Below are 18,365 nucleotides of genomic sequence, written 5' to 3'. Positions count from 1 at the left end.
GAGTGTGGGGGCTATCTTGAGGGCTTTATGGTGAAATTAAGGCAGGAAAATTTCCAGTTTTCTCTCAGATGGATAAAATGTTTTGGTTTTTTTTACTTTCACACTAGCCTTCAGCCCCAATCCCCGCCGTTCCCCCCGATGCCTAGAACCGCAGACACCCACCTGCAAAGTGTGTGAGAACAATGACGTAGTTCTCCACTTCACTCACTGGTGCCTTCCACTGCAGCAGAGCTCCTGTTGGAGTGATGTTGGTAGCAGTCAGATCCACAGGATTGTCCATGGCTGAAACAGTACAGGAAAATATCAGGTAAAGGTAAGAGGAACTGCAGGATGGAAGAGCAGAGAACCGTCTCCTATAGTTTCACCCAGGATGCATGTCTGCTGCTGCACTATACAAAATAATGAAGTGAGTGAGGACCTCTTTCCTTTCTCCCTTTCTGATTCCATCAGCCCCTTCCCCTTCACCCATTCCTCCTTCCTCTCAAGCACCCCATGCTTCCCTAATTGCCCTCAGATCTTCCTTTTTAATTCATTCATTAACTTCTTATGTGCAGAGGGCTGTCAGGTGTTACGGGGGTGTCCAAGGTATGGATGTTGTGTTTTAGATATTTAAACCTAGATGGAAAAACTAAGAACATGCTATAGAAACTATTATATTTCTAGTTAATGAGCTAATATGCTTCCCAGGCTCTTTGTTCTTTGATAAATACAAGGGGCATGCCTTGTGGAACAGTCTCTGTTGATGAACGTCAGGAAGTATGGTGGGAGTTCCATGAAGTCAGGGAGTAACCCCAGCACCTGGAACTTAGAAGTTACTCAGTAAATACTTGTGGAATGAAGAATGGGACTCAGGTTGCCTTTAAAGTCAGATCTGATTACTGAATTCTTGCTTTGCTACTTACGAGGCTGACTCTGTACTGAGTCCTGGGGATCCTTTTTGTGGCATAGAAAGTCAAGGGACTTCGTCCAGGCTTAAAGCCAGGAGTGCCTGTTGAGGAATAGAGGTTGCTCATCATAGCACCATGTTCTTATTCTCACTTGCCTAGGCTCCATGCATTTGTTTCCTTACTGTGCCTCCCTTCCATAAAGTTGGGATTTATCTTAGAAATGCAGGTTATTACAGTAGTTTAGGCATCAGCTCACCCTACGTGTCATGGAATTTACTTTTGGGGACCAAGATATGCTGTTGATCTGGTCCTGTTCTGTGACTGAAGGTTCTTATCGCTTGTCTATGTCTTTTATTTCAAAGAAACAACCATAAAGTGTGTTTACAATTTTAACATCTGAATTGTATCCACAATCTGTGCCTTGAACAAGGTCTTCGAAGGCAACCTTATTGAAAAGAAACAAAGAAGAAAAGTCTTATGAGACTACAATTAGCTTGACCTCTCTGAGATTGACCGTGAGACTCCGAGGAGTACTCATTGCCAAAAGTTATAAAATCATAGACATCATATTAAAACAACAAAATAAAACATTTCTGTGAGTAATCTGGTTATTGGGAGTTGCCAAAATAGCTCTGCCTAAACTTGAAGGGGGACAGTTTGGGTTGGTGCACTACTGAATACCTGCGTTAGAGAGACTTGCTTATGACCAAGAACCCAAGGAATGAGTTTTTGACCTGAATTGTTGTTCTCCTTTACTTCCGGGGTAGGAGGCTCTTGAAGTCCATTTTATTGTCCTCACTGAGAAAAATCCTAATTTCTTTAACATGATTTCTAAGACTTTGAGGAAAGTATGGGGAATGGGGAGGGGCTTCTTTTTACTCATTGGAGATCACTTCAGGTCAATATCAGTTGATACTTTAATGGTCATAGGTAACTTGATAGAAAGGGTAAGATTAAACCAAAAACATGGCTGCATTATCTGTAGTCATAGGCATGGAAGGAGATTAGGGAAGATTAGAACATCCTGTGGTATCTTTAAATGAATAATTTTTTGAGTTTCTGAAGGAATGTTTCTTTGGCCATGGCCATAGGGATGTTCTTTCTGGGCTAGTGAGTGTAACTACAGAAGCAGTGAGGAATTCCAAGTTGCCCTCGTTCAGAAAATACGATTCTCTGAGGGAAGTAAGCAGCCTCAGGAAATCCAGGTGTTCTCCTCATGAGGCAAGCTGGATGTTTTCCTGTGTGCTACAGGAACGATAGCCTCATGGAGAGTTAGGTCTGGGGTTGCAACAGGAAACTTTGGCTGTTCCCTCTTTTGTCTTCTACAGCAAATCTTTCCTAGTTTTGCATGATGGGCTGGCTGAGGGGTCAGAGAAGGAGAGCAGGGGAGCTGCTGCCAGAGCCCTGTCCTCTGGCCCATCATTTTTCTACAAAAAAGCACCTCCTTCCTCCTCCCTGGAGCATAAAGCAAGAACAAGTGCAGCTACTTGGTGGTTTCTGGTCACATAGGATGAGGAGTTTCATGACCCCAAGGGTCATTACTGGAATAACAGCCCCCTTTTGTTTTTTTCTCTAAGGTAAAGTTTCCTTGTCTGAGTCTTTTTAACAATTAGACGGGATGAATCAGATGTCCGTTCTGGAATTCATTCTGTCATGAGTCTTTGGAAGGTTCCTTTTCATACTGGAAGTTCCATGAAAATGTCTGACCTAAACCAGTAAGACTCTTAGAAGGTGTCTCTCTAAACTGCTGGTATTACAGAGGAGGTCAAAGGGGAGACCATTGCAAATTGTTTTACATAACAATGTGAGTCAGAGGAGCACCCAGGAGAGGAGCCTGGGATCCCAGGATCAGTGCCCTCTGCATTAGCCGGGACAACTTCACTCTTTCCCTCTTTTGTTGGTCGCAGGTCCTCAGCCAGGGTCCCGACTTGGCCCACCGTAGGGAGACATGCCCACCTGTGTGCACAAGAGTGCAGATCCGCTCACTCTCCTCCCTGCCCCGCACGCTGTTGAGGCTGATTTCATATTCGGTAGCTGGGTACAGCTTGCTGATGGTGAATTCTGTCACTGTGTTGGGCACCACCGAGCTGTCCAGTCGTCCCACTAAGGAAGAACAGAAGCCACAGGTCAAGTTCAGTGGATCCCGTATATACGCAGCTCCTAATACAGGAGCTCCTGGTGGCACTCTTTCTTTCATGAAGCCAATATGGGTGCAAGGCTCAGCACCCAGTTGGGGGATGGGGAAGCTGGGAATGTTGGAACTTGAAGAGACCTTGCATGCTGATCCCACCCCCTCATTATATAGGATCCCAGGAGCAAAGGGAAAAAAACCTATTTATTAGGTGGTTTTCTAACAAACTAGTCTTAAAGCAGTATAGAGGGAATGGCAGAAAAGAGTGGTCCATGCAGCCCAGAGAAAGGGTAGTCTGGAAAATTATCCCACCCCCTCACTGGAAGTGATTGTACCCTCTACTTCATTAACAATTCCACATGCACCAGCAAGAACTGTTAGGATGCAAGTGAGGTCTGGGCCAACTTCTTCTGACTCCTAACTTGGCTGGAGTGGCCATAACAGGACCACCGTCACTGTGGTTCCCTCCAGGGCTCCATCTGGCTCTGTGGTGTCTTTAGGCATCCCCTGGGGTGTTTAGCCTTGGACTTTAATTCTCTCAGAAAAGTGCACGTGACCCTGGCTCTTGGTAGACTCTTTTAGAGTTCTTTGTTTCTCGCTACACTGTCTGGATAATGACGACCGATTACCATGGTTCACTCTACTGGTGAAGGGCCTGCTTTTTGAGTGAATGTAATCAAGCCTTTTGTGGGAGGAGTTGGTGAGTTCTGTATTCCTTGGGTGCTCCTCATCAACCCATTCTGATGCAGCATGCTGCAGAGAGGAAGGAAATTGCAGGCAGGAGGGTGATATCCCCTGGGATACGCTAGTTCTCCCATAACAGTCGTCATCCAGCTCCAAATCCCATTCATCTTTGAGAAACCAGGAAACTTTATTACCTTGTGTTGGCCGATATGATACTCGGTAGTAATCAAAAGACGCAACAGGGGGGCTCCAGGAGACCATAACTGAGTCCTTGGTCACATTGCTGATTGTGATGTCTTTGGGGGGATCAATTCCTACAAGGCCCGGGTGGTTATGGGAAAAAGACAGGAAGCACAGTGTGAAAAACAAATTCCTATTTTTGGTTTTATGTGGACCAAGAGCTAATGGTGTCCCAGAGGCAGACAAGACCTTACTTTATACTAGGGCAACCTTAAAACCATGATCAGGCTGAAGTCTCTCTTGAAACCTCATAGGAGTGGCCAGTGTCATGCTCCTGGAGAATATTTTAACAACATGAAGTCAAATTGTCAAGGTCTGTGCCTATGCAGCAACTGTTACCTATATGTAGGCCAACTGGGAAATTTCCTTTAAGTTTGTATGTTTTATTTTGAACTGGGAGTAATGGTCATTCTCTCTGGGGCAGCTTCTCTTGGACAAACCCAACTCTCTCTCTATCTCTGTTAAGCAGCTGCCTTTTGTTCAATTTGGAAAAATTGCTCTTGACTGAAGAGGGATTTCAGAGCACAAGTCCAGAACAAATCCACTTCCCTAAACTGTATTTTATTTATACTATATACTTTGTTTTTTTGACTACTGGAAGATTGCAGGATCAAAACCAGCTGAGTGTTTAATCCACTTGTTCAGTTTATGAATTCTTGTAAGTATGTAGGAAACCACCCAAACACACGTGTCCTCACCCACATGCACACTCATATTTGTGATTATAGATGAGAAGGATGAGATACAAGTGATCCAATTCAGCTGAGAGTACCTGTGTTTTCCAAACAACATGCAGATCACCCCATTCTCCGAGTACCAGGTCCCTGTATGGTTGCATGCTAGTCGCATATGATCCTGAGGAAGCATCATTCACATCAGTGAACTTACTGGGCCGTCAAGAGATGGCCCTCCAGAATAGAAACAGATGTCTCCTCACTGTAGAAGGGTTTCCTCTTGGAGACTAGCTCTCTCCAGGGCTTTCTCCTAAGTTGATAGTGGGAAGACATCTGGACCAATGCATTAAAGGCCTGGCCTCCTCAAGACATTGAATCCATCCTACCTTCTAAATGGAAGTTTCCCATCTTATACATTTCGTGCGGCCCTGGAAGAGGTGGCTGTTTCAGAACAACTCATAGACGCTCTCTTGATAAATGAGATGGTCCCTTACTCCTTGGGTGTTTCTCCTTGTAAATTTCATTGACTTGTTGAAGGCTACTGTGGGAACCCCCCTCACCACCTGCTGTCAAGTCCTCCAGCCTCACCTGTGGTGATGGAGCCCATGATGGGCTCAGAGGTCACTGTGCCGTGGACTGCCACCAAGTTCACAATGTACTCGGTGGCTGGCTGCAGGCCCATCAGGACAGCATGCCTCTTGGTGGCATCCAGAGAGACCTCCATCGTCTCTTCCTCTTCATCCCGGGGGCTGTAGTTCAGAATGAGTCTGTCTGCTGGAGGGGATGGGTCACTCCAGGTGATGTTCACACTGGAGGAGGTCACGTGAGAAAAGTGCAAATGGGAGATGGGGCGGAAGCCTGCAAAGCAGAGGACATGGATGGTTCTGAAATCCACGTGAGGTGGTGGGGCCACTGGGATAGAAGAGGCATCTGACTGAAGAGATCTCCTTTCCTTGCAGATAAGGACTACACCTTCACCTGTTGACCCAGAGCTTCCACATTCTCACTCTCCTGTCCTGTCTACTCTCCTTTCTCCAAGCCATACACTGAAAAATGAATGCCCTCAGCAGTATAAAACCAGCATTACCTCTGAGTTATTCATAATACTGATCTAGGATTTAAAACCTCTGTCCTGGAAGGAATTTAACATGATCCCATGGATCCTCAGAATGCCCACTGATTTTGTGCAGGCAGGGAATTATGAACAGAATCAACCACTGTGTGCAGCCTATAGGAAACCAGATACAAAATTTCAGGCGTGCAGGTAGCCTTGTTCATCACCCCCTTCACCTCCAACCATTCCCTCTTGAGGTATTTATTAGTTTCTCCTCTATCTCTTCTTTCTCTACCTACATTCTTCCTTTCTCTAAAGGATATGGGGCATTGGAAGAGTGGGTTGCCTAGATGACCTTCTCACACTAAGATCCGTTGATCCCTGAACCCAGCCGAGATTTCTGCTGTCCTGGTACCTGTGAAGGCATCCACCGTGGACTCCAAGCTCTGCTGCCGACCCCTCTCAGCTGTGATTGAAATGATGTACTCTGCCCCGGGCTCTAGATCTGTCAGTGTGTACGAGGTCCTGTCCTTGGGCACAGTGACTTCGGAGGCGATCCCAGAGGATGGGGTGAATGTGATTCGGTAGTGGTCAATGGGGCCGCTGGCCTTGGTCCAGATGAGGGAGATGGAGGTTTCTGAGGAGGCTGTCACCATGAGGTCTCGAGGACTGTCAAGTTCTGTGGATCAACATAAGTGGCCTGTTTTACATAAGTGCCACACGAGGGCCAGTATTTATTGGAATTGGACCCCCTGTGGATTTCTAAGCTATCAGCGGGTCTGCTGACCATGAAAATTGGCTTGTCACTGCTGACATTACCTCACACTTTGTTAAGCACCTTTCCTTTGAAAGATGGCCGGGGGCTTGGCATATAGATGAACAATCTGCAGAAGGGCATTAGTAACTCAAACACCACTGGAATACACCCACCTCTGGGACAGAGCTGGCTGCTGACTTTTAAGCTCTCCATAATCCTTTTCTCCCAGCCTTTCTCAGTAAACCAACCAGGGCAAAACAGGTACCACCATCAAGTAGGGATATGCCATTCCTGGCAACCGTAGCTACCTCTGTTCCTGGTGCCATTTTGACTGACCTGGCCATGGTTGTGCAGGCAACAAGGTCTGAGGATTCCTGGGGACCCATGTCCATGTGGTTCTCTAGAGAGGTGGTCTATGCTGGACAGCCTTGGGACAGGGATTGGTTCAAAATCCCCAGCCCAGCCCAGGCTGCTTGTACTTAAGTTACTAAAGTGACTTTGGAATTTGCCCGGGATTTGGAAGCAAAACTGCTGGATCCAGAATAGCAAGGGTCTCAGTGGACTTCTCCATTGCCCTTAGATTGAATGGGTTGTTTCCACGCCTAGACCTTCAGCCTGTGGCTTTTCTGAGGGCTTCTGTCCTACACGGTGAGGAGTCCCACATTCTGCCTGCTGTGGGGTGATCTAGAAGGGAATATGGCTTGCTACAACTCCCACTTATTTGGGGTTTTCCACCTCCGTTCTCCACAGCTGTGGGCAGCCCTTCAGACTGTGGGGGACCACGTGCAGATCTGTGGGGAGAGGGTGGGAGTCCATCCTGCACGTCAGATGTCAGAGAGTAGGCACAGGGAATCAAAAAGCTGCCGGTAGATGGTGTTCTTTGACGGATAATCATCACCCAGGGACCTGTTCACTAGGAGGCATTGCCTTCTGACCAGTCCTTGCTGGGCTAAACTTCCATGGCCCCTCAGGCTTGCAGACTGTCCCGGTCTCCTTCCACAGCAATCTTCCTACTCACCAGTCCTGGCATTCATGGTGGCTGGTACGCTTTGCTGTGAGTTCATGATGGCGGATATTCCAATTCCATACTCAGTGCCAGGCACCAGATCTGTTGGTAGATGCAGAAACAGACATTATTCCGTGTGTGTCAGGGATGGGGAAGGCTGGATGGAGGGAAGCAAATGACCTTAGGTTCTTGTTCAGATCTTGTGTTTAATCCTTCCCGAATCCACTCCTATTTTTACCTATTAGGAAATCCCAATTTCACCACTTAGGAAATCCATACCAAGTCAACAGGACAAACTGATCAGTGCAGAGCTTCCTTCTTGCTGCTGGTCTCCTCGGGAGGGCAGTGAGGCTGCCCTTGTCAGTGACCTTCAGAACAGTGTTCTGCTGTGGAAGGTCTCCCTGAGGTACTTAGAGTCTCAGGTTGGCTACAACTGGTGAAGGGATTTCTTGCTTACATTGTGAATCGGGGGAGTGTGTAATCGAGAAGGACTGTGTGGACATAAGCCTGTAAAGCATTTCTTGAACATTGTGGATGAAGACCAAGCTGTACCTTTTATAGACAGGGACTGAGGTCATGTGGGGACGTTTGCATCCTTTCTGGGGAGCAACTGTGGATGGACTGTCTCGCTGAGCACAGGGCTCTCAGGCCTTTAATGTAGGGGCATGCAGAAGCCCTGTTGCTGTGGGCTCCCTACCAAGGGCACTCAAAGCTGTGGATTCAATGTTAGGATGACTTCTGGGGGACCTGAGGAAGCTGGAGAAAATGAAAAAAACTGCCCAACTACAGGGGGACATTCTTTAGGGTTCAGTATAAAGGACCTAGAAGTATTTGGGATGTCTCCCTACCCTCTCCCACATTCATTTTCAGATTAACTCGTTTGACTGGTATATTAATTTCCTATTTCTGTTGCAACAAATTACCACAACCCAGTGGCTCAAAACAACACACATCTGTTATTTTATAGTTCAGGAGGTCTGAAGTCTGAAATGGTTCAGCAGGGCTGTGTTCCTTCTGGAGGCTCTAGGAAAGAATTTGTTTCTTCGCCTTTTGTAGCTTCTAGAGGTTGCCTGCATCCCTTGGCTTGTGTCCCCATAACCCATCTTCAAAGTCAGCGGTGTAACATTTTCAAATCTGTTTTTCTCTCTGAGCTCTGCTTCCGTGGTCCCATCTTCTCCTCCGTCTTATAAGGACCCTGGTGATTACATTGGCCCTACCTGGACAGGACAGGCTGTTCTCCCCATCTTAAGATCCTTAACCTAATTACATCTGTACTTTCCTTTTTGCCATGTAGGATGACATAGTCACACGTTCCAGGGAGTAGAATGTGGGCATCATTGGGGGCCTTTATTCAGTACCAAACCCGCATCAAACTCACCCTCATTTATTAGGACTGGAGCTGCAGGAATATGCAACAAGATCAGATTATCACCTGTAGGGCCCCTCATTGTCTGCCTTGTGAGGAAAGTGGGTTGGGGATCCCTTTCACCATCTGCATTAATTTCCTGTGGCTGCCATGACAAAGGACGACAAGCTGCATGGCTTAAAAACAACAGAAATGTATTCTCTTGCAGTTCTGGTGTCTAGCGGGCCAAAATCAAGGTGTTGGTAAGCCCGTGCTCCTTCCAAATACTCTATGGGGGGAATCTTGCCTTGCCTCTTCCTAGCTGCTGGTAGTTGCTGGCAATCCTTGGTATTTCTTGACTTACAGCTGCGTCACTCCAGGCTCTGCCTCTCCTCTGTTGGTACGTGGTGTCTTAGTCTGTTTGGGCTGCTATAGGCCAGGCAACTTAAACAATACATATTTGTTTCCCACAGTTCTGGAGGCTGAGAAGTTCAAGATCAAGGCACCAGCAGATTTGATGTCTGTTGAGCCCCAGCTTCCTGGTTCACAGACCATCTTCTCACTGTGTTCTCATACAGCGAAAGAGCAAGAAAACTCTCTGAGGTCTCTTTTATAAGGTCACTAGTCCCATTTATGAGGGCTCCACCCTCATGACCTAGTCACCTCCCGTAGGCCCCCATTTCACATTGGGAATGAGGATTACAATATATGAATTTGCGGGGAGGGACACAAACATTTAGTCCATAACACATGGCCTTCTCCCTGTGTGTCTGTGTCTTCTCCTAATCTTTTGAAGACACTGGTCACATTGTATTTAGGGCCCACCCTCATCTTAACTTGATTTCATCTGTAAAGATCCTCTTTCCGAATAAGGTCACATTCACAGGTTTCAGGTGGAAATGGATATTTTTGGGGGGAGGGGGTTGGAGGTGGGGGGGGACACTATTCAAATCAGTAGTTATTTCTTTATAAAAAGAAACTATGGCAAAGAGTAAGTCTGTGACCAGCTGGAGATGATCCCCAGGCTTCTGGCCTCAGGGTTCAGGGCTTTTAGGACTGAATGCCTTATCCTTCCCTTCATTTCATCCCCTCCCCGGAGCAGCTGTGACTTCCCCAGGAGCCCTGAGGTAATAGGAATGATTTTGACAGGAAATGCATTGAGCAACCTTTCCTTAACAGCCACTTGGATTAAGGAAGGTGAATGCTGCCTGGAAACCAGAGGGTTCTGCACTCCCTCCTCATTGTGGCTTTCAGTACAGCCTGTGCGGTGAATCCCTCGTGCTCCGGTACGGCAGAACCTTCCAGGCCTTACTGACCAGGCTCTCTGGACAGAATGTGTTAGAATCAGCCCTCTTTTTCCCTTCTCAAACCAGCTCCATTCATTTCCTAACCTTTAGTTCTTTCTTTCTCTAAAGCGTCAATACTGGTGGAGGTCAACTTTGACTTTGAGGTCTGCCGTACTTACATTAATATTCAGGCTCTGCCGCTTTCTACACGTGTAACTGATTACGTCACATCTTTGAGCTTCAGTTTCTGTAGAATGGGAAGAATAATAGTATCTATCTCAGAGGGTCATCGTGAGGATTAAGTGAACCAATGTGTGTGAAGAATGGTGCCTGGCCCACTGCGATCGTAGCTCATAGTATTATTACCTTGCTCAGAGAACTATTCCAGGATTTTGAGTTGTTTTTTGGTGAGCCCCAGGAAGGTACAGGTTGGTCCTCGGCACACCTCTTGTCAGTTTGCTGAAGCTTAGCCTGTTGGCTCTGATGAGACCAGTGATTTAGGGAGTCCCGGTGTCAGTGAGGAGCTGGCCCCTGGCTGGGCCGAGTACCTATCACTAGAATGAGTTGGGCGATTGCAACACCCCAGATCCATTCAAAGCACACATTTTTATCTGTCAGGATGTTCAGCGAGTCCCAGGTACATCCTTGGTTGGAGAAATTAGATTACCTTTGGGACATAAACTGCTTTTCTCAGACAACTGATTGAGACCTTCAATTGCCTATGATAAAGTAGAAATTCTCCGACGTAGATGAAGGGTGACAGATCGAGGGAGGAAGACAGAAATTACATGTTGCCAAACGGATCTACCATGTAACGTTTTCATCCGAGTTTCTTATTTATGAAGCTTAAATGAAATGTTCAATAATTTACAACGGAATCATCTTCTCCCAGAAAAGTGCAGAGCAGAATTTAAAGTACTCTCTTCCCAGGCTTTCTGACTAGGTGATGCGGAAGTGAGACTTGCCTATAGGTTCCTGCCTGCCGCTTCCTTTGATTTTCAACAGCTTTCTTCCTGTGCTACACGTGAATTGTTGCTCTTTGCCAGCAGGTAAAATACACCTCTGCTGGAAAAGAAAATGCGTATCTGAGGCATACCCAGTACACTTATATATCAGCACTTGGAGGACTCCTAGGGATTTCTCACTTTTTAAAGCCCCCTTGCTCTCTACCAATGCTCACTTTATCTTTCCATCCAGCTCCTGCAAGTAGTAACCTGTGAATGGCTCTGTTCCCTTTCTTAACAATAGCTCAGAAAATTCATCTCATAGGAAACCACCGCTCTGCATCCCTTATAGAACTTCCTTTGTTCAGCTTAGAGGGTGATGCTTTTCTCAACTCTTTCATTGCATATCCATTCTTCTTTGAATTCCCAAAGCACACAGTTCATTCACTCAACAGACATTACTGAGGGTGTCCTTTGTGCCAGGCACAGGGTTGTATACTGGGGATGCCAGGGTGAGCTGAATGGAATCACCCTCGTCCTTAATGAGATAAAAAGAAATCTGTACTGAAGAAGGAAATTAATTACTTACTGAGTACCCATAATATGCCAAGCAATGAGCTGCATGCAGTAATCTAGAAGAATAATGAAGAAAAAAGAGAGGGAAGAAAGGAGGGATGAAAATCAAAAGAGAATTTTAAGTGTCTGGTGGCCAGGAGGTCTATTATTAACTTTAGTTTCTTAGCGATTCATACCTGTTACCTCGTTTTCCCCTGCAGCTCTGCCAGAGGGCCTTACTCATGGGTAAACAGAGGATCAGAGAAGTCCATTTCTTTACCAAGGTCACAGAGATAATATACAATAAAACTGGGTTTAGAACCCAGGTTCATTGTTCTTTCTGACACATCATAGCACGGTCCCTGTCCCTAAGAGTCTTACAGGCTAGGAGAGGGGAGTGGAGTAAGCACATTGGAATTTGAAGGTGATTTTGCACTACACCATGGGCTGCTAACTAAGAAAACCATTTCAGAGTGGGGATGAGATCAGCATGGGCTGGAGTAGCCAGAGAAGGCTTTCTAGAGAAGGGACTTGAACCTTGAAAGCTAGCCAAGATTAGGAAAGGTTGAGGGACAACGGAGGTGTGGAATTTTCTGATCGGTAGGATGGGACATAGTGAGCAGGAAGAGATTAATTAGAGCTAGAGAGCAAGAGGAACTAGCAGCTTCTCACCTGCACTGCAAGGACTGTGGGTGGGTGATAAAGACAGGATGACTCACTTCCCTCTGTTAGGAAACCTATTCTTCATGCTTCCTGCTGCTAGCAGGAAAACAGTGGGAGAAGGAGGCCCAGGAAACTGAGATTGCTGTGTCTTGCCAGCAGAAACATAAACAATACACCTGGGGTCTGCAGGCTTGATTAGGTTCAGATGGCCATGCAGAAAGATGGACCCTTTCCGTCTCTGAATCCCTGGACTCATCTCCAGAATATCTGTGAAGTTCAAGTCTACCAAACTGGGGTTGGGGGTTTGGTTGTCTCTAGTGCAGAGGTCCCCAACCCCTGGGCTGCAGACCCCTACTGGTCTGCGGCCTGTTAGGACCCGGGCCGCACAGCAGGAGGTGAGCGGCGGGCGAGCCAGCGAGGCATCATCTGCGGCTCCCCATCGCTCCCCATCGCTCGCATTACCGCCTGCACCATCCCCCCCACCCATCGTCCTTGGAAACATTGCCTTCCACGAAACTGGTCGCTGGTGCCAAAAAGGTTGGGGATCGCTGCTCCAGTGCATTTGAAGGACATCTGCCTTCAAAGGGAGGGGCAAACTGATGACCCTGTTCCCAAGGAGCTTGCAGTCAGTCTCTTAGTTTTTATCACAATCATGCTATTATGTTGTTATTGTTAGCTTTCTTGCTGGTCTCCTCAGTAGACTCTTAGGTCTTTGGGTCAAGGGATTTGATTTTTTTAATATTTTAATTCAGTATGTCGTATAGTGAAAAAAACAATGATGCGTAGAAGCAGCATGGCGGGGGCAATGGTGGTGTTGGGAAGACTTCTATGAGAGAATACCTGAGCTGGATTTTGAAGGATCGGGGACATTTGGTTGGGGAAAGGGCAGGCTGAGGGAATAACATATGCAAAGGTATATCTGGTAAAAGAACTCATGAAAACCAGGGACCTAATGTAGGGCCCCTCATAGGGAAATTTCCAGCAGGGAATTTGGGTACCAGACGTTTCATAGATGGGGAGATATTTGGAGACAGAGAATCTTCTGGGAACCCCTAAAATCATACCAGATAGGCAACAATCTACTTTTCAATGTACTGAGATGTAAGCTCCCAGGCTCCGCATTCTGATATTCTTGGGGAATGGCAGGTGCTTCTCCAGGGTTCCCTGAATGAGTCAGGCTTTGGAGGACATCTCCCCACTTTTTGGGTGGGGATGATGTTCGAGCATCAAGAGAAGACTCTATGTTGACTTTAAGGAAGGGACTGGTCCTACAAACTTATATTTAAAAAGAAAATCATAACACCAAGGACTGTTTTCAGATGCAACTTTCTTGTTGCCAGTGGGATTAATGAGGAACATGGGTCTTCACCCCCTGTCCTACAGGAACATCCCATGTCCGGGTGTTTGCTGTAAACAAGCATTCGCTGCTGAAGAAGTCAAAGCAGAAACGGAAAAATTCCCACCTGGCTTTACTCTTGGTTCCCTTGCACTAATGCAAGCCCTTTAATGCAAATAAGGGGACAGACGCCCTTACATGCCAGCTGTGAGGAGGAGGACGGCGTGGAAGCCACTGCCCCTTATCTCCTCTCTTCTGCTTGGGTCTCTGCAGCCCCTGGAAGGTGGCGCTGTGCTCAGAGGGTGCCTTACCAAAGTGACCACTTGGGGTCACTGTGACTTCGCCCAAAGCAGGATGAGCACCATCTGGCCCAGGCCCCGGGCCCATTGCCTGACTCCTCCTCCTTAGAGGAGCCTGCAGGGCATTGAAGGTCTGGCACTCGGTCCGGAGCTTGTGCCCTGGCATGTCAGGGAGTGCAGACAGGGTGAAGTGAACGTCAAGTGCCTCGGTCAGCGCTGATTTGCTAGCTGGACTCCTCTGGGGGTCTCGGATTTCTTCACGGAAAATCTTCCTGTGGACAAGCACCTCGCGGAGCCCACCTTCTCACCACGAGATCTCCATTTGAGCCCCAAGGAGACGATGAGGGATTTGGTAGAGGCCTTGGTTTCCTGTCCCCAGCAACCAGAGGCCTGGAAGGCGGCAGTTCACAGGGCCTGACTGGGGCATGCTTGCACACATCAGCCTTGTGCAAGTGTGTGTGTGTGAGTGAGTGTGTGTGGGGGGGTGTCGTGTGTGGCTGGCTGCAGGTCTTTGTTTTCTTGCGATCCATTGTTGCACCATGAAGTCTGTAGGAATCTTCAAGCCTCTGGGCTTCCTAAGCCCTGGTGATGAGTTTTCTGATTAGCACCTTGTTGACTGGAGATCCGGGTAGTCGCTGTGCAGAGAGGCAGCTGGTTGGGAAGCATCATCAAGAGGTGTGTAGGGGGCGCCCCATCCAGTGGGTGAGGGACGTGATGACTGGGCCCCGGAGCGGGGTTAGAGCCCAGTGCTCACGTGGCCATACGGGCCAGTTCCTTTTGCCCTTCTCCTGGTCCTCAAGTGTGGGCTTCTGTTCCTGAGGGAGGACCAGGCAAGAGACCGTAGATGACTGAAGACAAACCCCTTTCCCCTGTTCGCAAAACACCGAAGGCACAGGCTTTTCTGATGACAGGTTAGTGGAGTCCCCTCCGACAGAGACCAGGGCAGTGTTTATAATTTGCATTGGTCACAGGCAGGGTTTTGGTTTTTTGTTTGTTTTTTGAATCAAATTCCAGTCAAAGAATGAAAATTTCCTTCCTTTCCTCCTCCCTCCCTTCCTCCCTCTGTCCCTCCACTAGGAGTTTTCTGTATGGTTTATGGATTTTCACTGCTACTCAGAAAACAGTGATGGTGCCAGTTCCTGGTACATGCTTCTGGTTCTAACCTAGAGGGCCCTTGGTGAGCCTGTAAGGTACATAACACTCGGGGACCCCTTTGGGACTCCAGATATGGTTCACAGGCCAAGCAGACATGGTCCAGGCTGAGAGGCTGAGCCTAAAAAAAGACTTTATCATTAGGGACGCAGAAGCCACCAGAGCAGAGAAAAAAATCATTGCAGACACCGAGTCTGTTGTTGAGAAGCAAATTCACACTCCAGAGGGAATTTGCTGGGCATTGCCTAGAGAGAATAATGGAAAAGAAATGTTTGGTATTCTGTGCCCCAGCCTGGTCTCTGTGTTGCAAAGGGGGAGGTACATGATGGAGGATGCAGTGGGGTGCGGTGAGCCCGCCGTGTGACTCTGAGCCCCAGAGTCAGGAAGGGCTTGCATTCCACAGCGAAGGGGTAGGTGGCGGCTGCAGAGACAAGGGCTTCTGCAAGGAGTATCCAGTACAGATTCCATAGGACTTGAAGGACTTGGAGTCAGCTGGCTGTGAGAATAAAGGGTCTGTGAAGTTCTGCCTGGGAGAGGCCAGGTTGCCAGAGATCCAGGCTGAGTTTTGTAGGAATTAAAAACAATAAAAGGTCAAATGGCTATTGAAGGTTTTCTATGTACCAGTGCTCAGATATATAAATATATATGAGTTCATTGAATCCTCCCAACAACCTATGAGGTAGACATGATGTCCTTCAGACCAGGAAGCGGAAGCACAGAAATTGAAGAAATTTGCCCAGAGATGCACATCAGTGAAGTTGGTCTCAAGCCTGAGTGGGTGACTTCAGAAACCATGCTCTAAGTGAGTGCTTCTTGACCATTAATGTGCACACAAATCCCCCGAGGGGCTTGTAAAATGCAGGCTCTGATTCCACAGATCTAGGGGGAGAGGGCTCTGACATCTCCTGGGGGGATGCCCTTGCCACTGGACCCCACTTTGAGAAGCAGGGTCTCCACTCTGTGCTACACTTATTACAGGGGATCGTCCCAAAGCATCCTTTAGCTCACAGACCTTCTCCTCTGCCTCCTTATTTCTCCTCCTCTCCCGCCCCTCCTTCCCCCCACCATCATCATCACCATCATCCACGTATTGAATACTTTGCTATGTTAGAAGAATGGTCTTAAACTCCTTCAGTACACGATCTCATTAAAGCCCCTTCAAACACTATGAGGTAAGTGGCATTATTCCCCTTTTACCAATGATGAAACAGAGGCTTAGAAAGGTCGAGTCAATGGCTCCAAATCCCACAGTGAGTAACTGGGCCTAGATACAGAGTCTAGAGTCCCAGCTCTTAACATGTCCCACAGGACTGAGCATTCAAATAAAACTGAGACAAGAGAGAATAGTACCTTCTTGCTAAGGTTGCAGTTATTTTTGACTGGGGATAAGGAGGGTGGGGACAGCTGAAGTTTCTAGTCCTTCATACTCTTTCTGGCCAGGGAGGAATTGCTTCAGATGAGCCTGGAATGCCCTTCCCACTGAGTCCAGGGTCTTGTTTTATATATACAAGCAAATAACTTGTTTGGAACTAAAAACAAACAAACAAAACCCCCCAAAACAAAAACAAGTCTCGGAAGCTGAAAAAACTCTCCTCTTTAGCATCCAAGTTGGAGAATGAGGGAGAAAACACAACTATTTAGAGCTGGGGTCAAACTTCTCGCTCTTTTTGCCTTCCTTCCTTCCAGGTCCTTCCTTCTTTTTCCCCAGCTACCACAGCGAGAGTGCCAGCAATCCTTGTAATCTGCATCCCAGCAAGTACAGATATACTTGATTTCCTTACATTCCTATAATCTCTTTTTAAATCACATAAGGCTATTTGCCTTTATAAATCTTCCCAGCAGTGAGCTCCCTGGGATAATTATGTGTAATATATATTTATAATTTTATTTCATAAGCCCAATTCAAATATAAAAAAAATCAACCTATCTGAGCTCACTCCTCACTAATAACCTTTCCATTCCTTGTAAGTCTGCAAGATTTGACTGTTCCTTTCATGTTACTTCTTTAGTAGGAGCAGCCATGAAAAGGGATGGGGACTTTTGACTAGAATTCAGAACTGCCTTTGAGTCACAGCCCCCTTGCTAGCTTTGTGAACTCGGGCAAGTTTCCAAAATCCCTGAGTCTCAATTTCCTCATCCGTAAAATGGAGATGCTGACTGGGGCGCCTATGATGTGATGGCTGATGGCTGTGACATCCTTTGTTTGCTGATGCGGCAGGCAATATTTTAGTTCACCTGTCCCTCATGAGTTGTTGTTGTGAAGATTAAATAAGCTAAAACTATGTGAAGGTGCCTGGAATAACAGAGATGATCAAATGGATGTAGAATCTTCTTCCCCGCCCCCCGCCCCCGGTAATGGGAAATAATAGGATGATTATTAGTAGGATGTGACTGAGTTCTTCTCTATATCTCATGATTTTAAAGTGTGTCCTCCATCCAAACAACTAGCCATCATCTTTGTAAAATTGCTAATTGCCAAAGCAGCCTGCAGCTCTGGGCAGAGATGGGCTGCGCCTAGAACCAGTTCCCTCCTGTATCACTGCAGGGGTTTTTGTTTAGCTTAATTTTTGTGAATGTCTCCAGCTCTCTGTAAAGGCTCTGTGCCAGATGGTCTGTTCCTGCTATGTTTAATTCACCCCCATTAACCTGCTTGGTCAGCATATCTTTCCATCTCCTTGCTGTGTTTGAGGAGTGCGTCTGTTTGGAAAAAACATTTATTATATTTACTTTAACTGGCCTCATTTGGCAACGTGGTCTGGGATTTCAGTTCAGGAGGAAAACAGATTTGATTATACTGCCCTTGTTTACTGTACGCACTCTTCTGTGTGGATCTCTTGTCTACTAATGCTTTTGCAAGAAGCCAAGACACAGGATAAACAAAGTCTCTGCGAGCATACTGGTGGCCCCTGGTCCATGGCTGCTTTGTACAGTCTCCATCTGAAAACTGTGCCCCACATTTCCAGCCATCTACCTTTCAGCAAAGTCCAGCAGGTAGGTTTTCCTGGCGGGTGTGTCTAAGGCCCCAGGAGGAGCACTGGTTGGACGCCACATCCTCATGGGGACCCTGAATGCTCCCCAGCCAGGCGTCATGGTGACCTGGGTCATCGTCTTAGTTCATACCACCATTCTCTCTCTCTTTGACTCCGTGCAGCCGCCTGACCTCTCCCTGCCTTTGGCCTTGTCCTCCTCCTGTCTGTTCTCCACACTGTAGCTGCCCAAATCTGGTCATTGCATCATCTTATTTCAGACCTTTCAACAACCCTCCACTCACACTCTTTATAGGGCACATAAGGCATAACCGGCTCTTACCTTATCACTGGCCTCTTGTAGCCTATGCCCCAGTCATAGTGAA

General features: G+C 47.1%; 1 protein-coding gene and 1 long non-coding RNA gene across 3 annotated transcripts in view; one reads left to right on the top strand and one right to left on the bottom strand.

Annotated features, from left to right (window-relative positions):
• LOC307178038 overlaps positions 1-18,365 on the top strand; it is a 367,206-nt gene that overhangs the window by 167,149 nt on the left and 181,692 nt on the right. The gene's annotated exons all lie outside the window — the stretch shown is intronic.
• Positions 1-18,365, bottom strand: part of TNR (tenascin R) — a gene marked incomplete at both ends in the record, with an annotated part of 83,042 nt that overhangs the window by 35,680 nt on the left and 28,997 nt on the right. Inside the window, 6 exons of the mRNA XM_079905642.1 lie at positions 163-282; positions 2,844-2,990; positions 3,897-4,016; positions 5,205-5,474; positions 6,086-6,349; positions 7,446-7,535. Of these exons, the coding sequence (XP_079761768.1) occupies positions 163-282; positions 2,844-2,990; positions 3,897-4,016; positions 5,205-5,474; positions 6,086-6,349; positions 7,446-7,535 (1,011 nt within the window). The remainder of the gene's footprint in view (positions 1-162; positions 283-2,843; positions 2,991-3,896; positions 4,017-5,204; positions 5,475-6,085; positions 6,350-7,445; positions 7,536-18,365) is intronic.

Source organism: Stenella coeruleoalba, assembly GCF_951394435.1.
Source record: "Stenella coeruleoalba genome assembly, chromosome: 1".
NCBI classification, from domain to species: domain Eukaryota; kingdom Metazoa; phylum Chordata; class Mammalia; order Artiodactyla; family Delphinidae; genus Stenella; species Stenella coeruleoalba.
This window is presented reverse-complemented; position numbering and strand designations above follow the sequence as displayed.